This window comes from Morchella importuna, assembly GCF_003444635.1.
Source record: "Morchella importuna strain M04M26 chromosome Unknown Morimp01GS038, whole genome shotgun sequence".
Lineage (NCBI taxonomy): Eukaryota > Fungi > Ascomycota > Pezizomycetes > Pezizales > Morchellaceae > Morchella > Morchella importuna.
The window spans coordinates 496,689-499,830 of NW_025763435.1; the positions used below are offsets into that span (position 1 = coordinate 496,689).

At 50.0% G+C, this 3,142-nt stretch overlaps 1 protein-coding gene across 1 annotated transcript; it reads right to left on the reverse strand.

The window, feature by feature from the left end:
- Nucleotides 1–516: 516 nt before the first annotated feature.
- On the reverse strand, nucleotides 517–1,111 carry LAJ45_09759 (uncharacterized protein; the record flags this gene model as incomplete). The annotated part of the gene is made up of 2 exons (XM_046119298.1): nucleotides 517–773; nucleotides 847–1,111. The coding sequence occupies 2 exons, from the start codon at nucleotides 1,109–1,111 to the stop codon at nucleotides 517–519; spliced, it is 522 nt and encodes a 173-aa protein (XP_045967620.1).
- Between the last annotated feature and the right edge of the window lie 2,031 nt (nucleotides 1,112–3,142).

A 3,142-nucleotide genomic window follows, 5' to 3' on the forward strand; every position in this document is an offset into this window, starting at 1 on the left:
TTTCTGCATCCATTTCTATTGACAAAGGAAACCTCAAGTGAAACGTGTAACCTAACAAGGGGAGACCCGTTTTCTCCACGCTTATCCCAGGACACTCCGTCGTCTCGGTTTCCTGCACTTTCCTGTATTGCCATGCGTCCCGTGATTTTCGGGGATACTTCGCATGGAACTCTCGGAGTGGCTCGTCTGCCATTCCTTACAACAATTTGTACGGTTCCCAAGAGTCTTCTGAGAGATAACCCTCCCAGGTAATCCGATATTGCACGAACTTCTTCCCACGACCAGCCTGCTGCCATTGGCTATCGGCTATTTTCTTGAGAACGTAACTGTCTTCCCCTTGAACCTCATCCGGAGGTGGAAGCAGTATAGCTCGTTGAGGGTCCAGCAGAGATATATGGAAGATATCATGAATGTTCCACTGAGCGGGTAGATTCAGCCTGTAGGACGCGACGCCAAGTTTCCCGACAACGTCAAAGGGACCCAATTTTTTTTTTGGTGGTCTAGCTTATTTGAAGGTCACTTGGTTAAGATGTTGCATCGGTCCAGCATCACCTCGTCCCTAACCTTCAGTTCTGGAGCACTCATCTGTTTCTGATCATACCATTTTTTCTGCTGTGCTTGTGCCGCGCTGGACTCGTCGAAGTTGTCTAGTTTCCGTTTAAGTGAGGGCCAAGTGGAATCTGGTTGAAACCCATAGTTCGCGTAGAATGGCGATGCTTCAGTTGACTCTTGGGTGGCCGTGTTGTAGGCGTACTTGGCAAGCGGGAGTAACTCTGCCCAATCGTCCCGCTGACAGAAGCAATAGTTTTTTGAGATACTGTTCTAGCGCTTGGTTGACTCTCTCACTTTGCCTGTCAGTTTGAGGACGATATGTTTCGAATCTAGAGTCCTGATCGGAGATAATCTCCTCAGGAAGTCCATGCAGTCGCCATATCTCCCGGAGGAAGATTTGAGCAAGTTCTTCGATGGTTGCTTTGGTGAAAAAGTCCATTGAGATGGAACTCCAAGGCATAGAGAGGACCTCTAAAGGTTGCAACATCCCATTCTTCTTGTGTGTTTGAGGCTTTAGCGCGTTGACATGTATCGTAACTCCGAACGTATTCTTCCACATCGTTGTCCATCTTTGGGCAAAGGACAGTGCCCGAAGGCGTTCTGCTGTTTGAATTGTCCAAAGTGAGCAGGAGTGTTCGAATCATGTAGGGCGCTCAGGATCTTGAGCTTCAGTTCCCGATGATTTGAATGTACCACCTTTCCTTATAGAAGACGTGTCCGTCCTTTAAAGTCAGGTATCGGTTCACCAGATTCCCAGAGGTGTTCTCAATGGCTTTTTTCAAGGAAAGGTACTCTGGATCTAAGGCTGCTTGAGCCCAGATTTCATCCAGGAGCACCGGTGTGAGTTTGCAGACTTGGGCTGATCTTGCACATGCTGAGTTGATCATAACGATCGGGTGTTGGACAGAACCCATTATAAGTTGTCCTGGCTTAAACAAGAATTTCAAGGTCTTGATGAGCTTTACCCCCCTCTGTAAGGGCGTGGTCCCAACGCCGCGACAAGATGTCTGGTTTGGCGTTTAGTTTTCCAGGGCGGTATACAACTTTGAAGTCAAACTCCACGAGGTTGGCCGCCCATCGAGCTTATCTCGGTTTCAGCGCCCCTTTTTTTTTGCTGGTTGGTGACGACCGTTACCGTATCTTTGTAGGAACGCAGAAGGTGACTCCGGGGGTGGTGTACCTCTATGGGATTCCGGGCACAACCCCTTGGCGAACCCAGGCTGGAGGAAGCCCAGAGGTGTAACGGGGTAAAGCGAGCCCAACTCATGCCTAGGTTCGGAAAATATGGGAACTGAGGATCTTATCATCCACTAACTGACCCTTATAGCCAGTCCTTCACATCAGCTGAATAATGCTATTCAGGAAGGAGTCTATTCCCGCCTTGGCTGTGAGGGTAAGGGCCTTCCATTGGGCTACCGCATCATCCCTAGAGATAGCTTCGCCAAAGGCTGCTCTGAGAGCATCCACAAAGGAATCCCAGCACTTCCATTTCTCATCTAACACCACAGACATCCCAGCTATCCGGTTGGCAGAAGATTGCCTGATGAAGGTCTCCACATTGTTTGCTTTGCCATTGAACTTGGCCTGAGGGTGTGCCTTTGATTCTCGGGCCCTGGAGGCAGCGGAGGGGTGTGAGGGGGCCGGAGGTCTCATGAACTGTGTCATGGAGGCCAGGAGCTCTCTCTGCTGCTTCTCCAGCATCTTCCTGAGGTATCTCCGCCATCCTCTCCTATCTCCATACTCAGGCTCCGAATCTGAACTATCTGAGTCCCCTCCCGGGTTGGGATCGCCACCAACCGGGGGGACTATTCCATTTCGTCCACCATTACCCGTTGGTTCTGGGTTCTGGTTTTCTCCACCGGGGTTTCCCTCCGGCTGGAGGTTTCCCCCCGGCTGGAGGTTTCCCCCGGCTGGAGGTTCCTCCTGGGAGACTTCGCTCGTTGAAGCATGACACAATGGCACCTAACTCCTTGTCGTGAACGTCATAATTCCGTTCGGCTTGTGACATCATTTTGGAGTAAAAGACTCCTGGATACCACTTGTTGTCATCTCGGTGGAATTGGGACAGTATGCTAGATTTAGCGAAGTTGGAGGCATCGGTCTCAATCTTGGTAGCTAGCTCGGCATCAAAGTGGGCTAGTACGGGGGCGGATGGAAGGCCTCTTTCAGGACTTCAAACACATGCTCGTATCCCTCAGACCAGGTAAACTCGGTGTCCTTGTCTCCTTCCACGGTTAGTGCCGGGTTCGGTTAAAGCCGGACCGAACTCCTGCTTCGGCTAACCACGCTGATTCTCGGAACTGGAATAGGAGTTCGCTTATAAAAGCGGGGTATCCGTCGAACTAAGGAGGGTAAGAATTCTTTTCCTTCTATTCATTCTACACTCCAGGGAGTTCGATCTTTCCACACCCAACACCAAATTTATCACCTCCTTTCAGCAATAATGTTTTTCTTTATTCTATTCCTCTCTTTGTTCATTGCGATCAATTCGTCTATTGTACAAGCGTTTTTATCTAACGCTAGTCGATCTCGGCGGGGGACAAGGCTTAGATCCTCAACTGGTGCGGTTGTTACTGATCTCCTGGAGCTG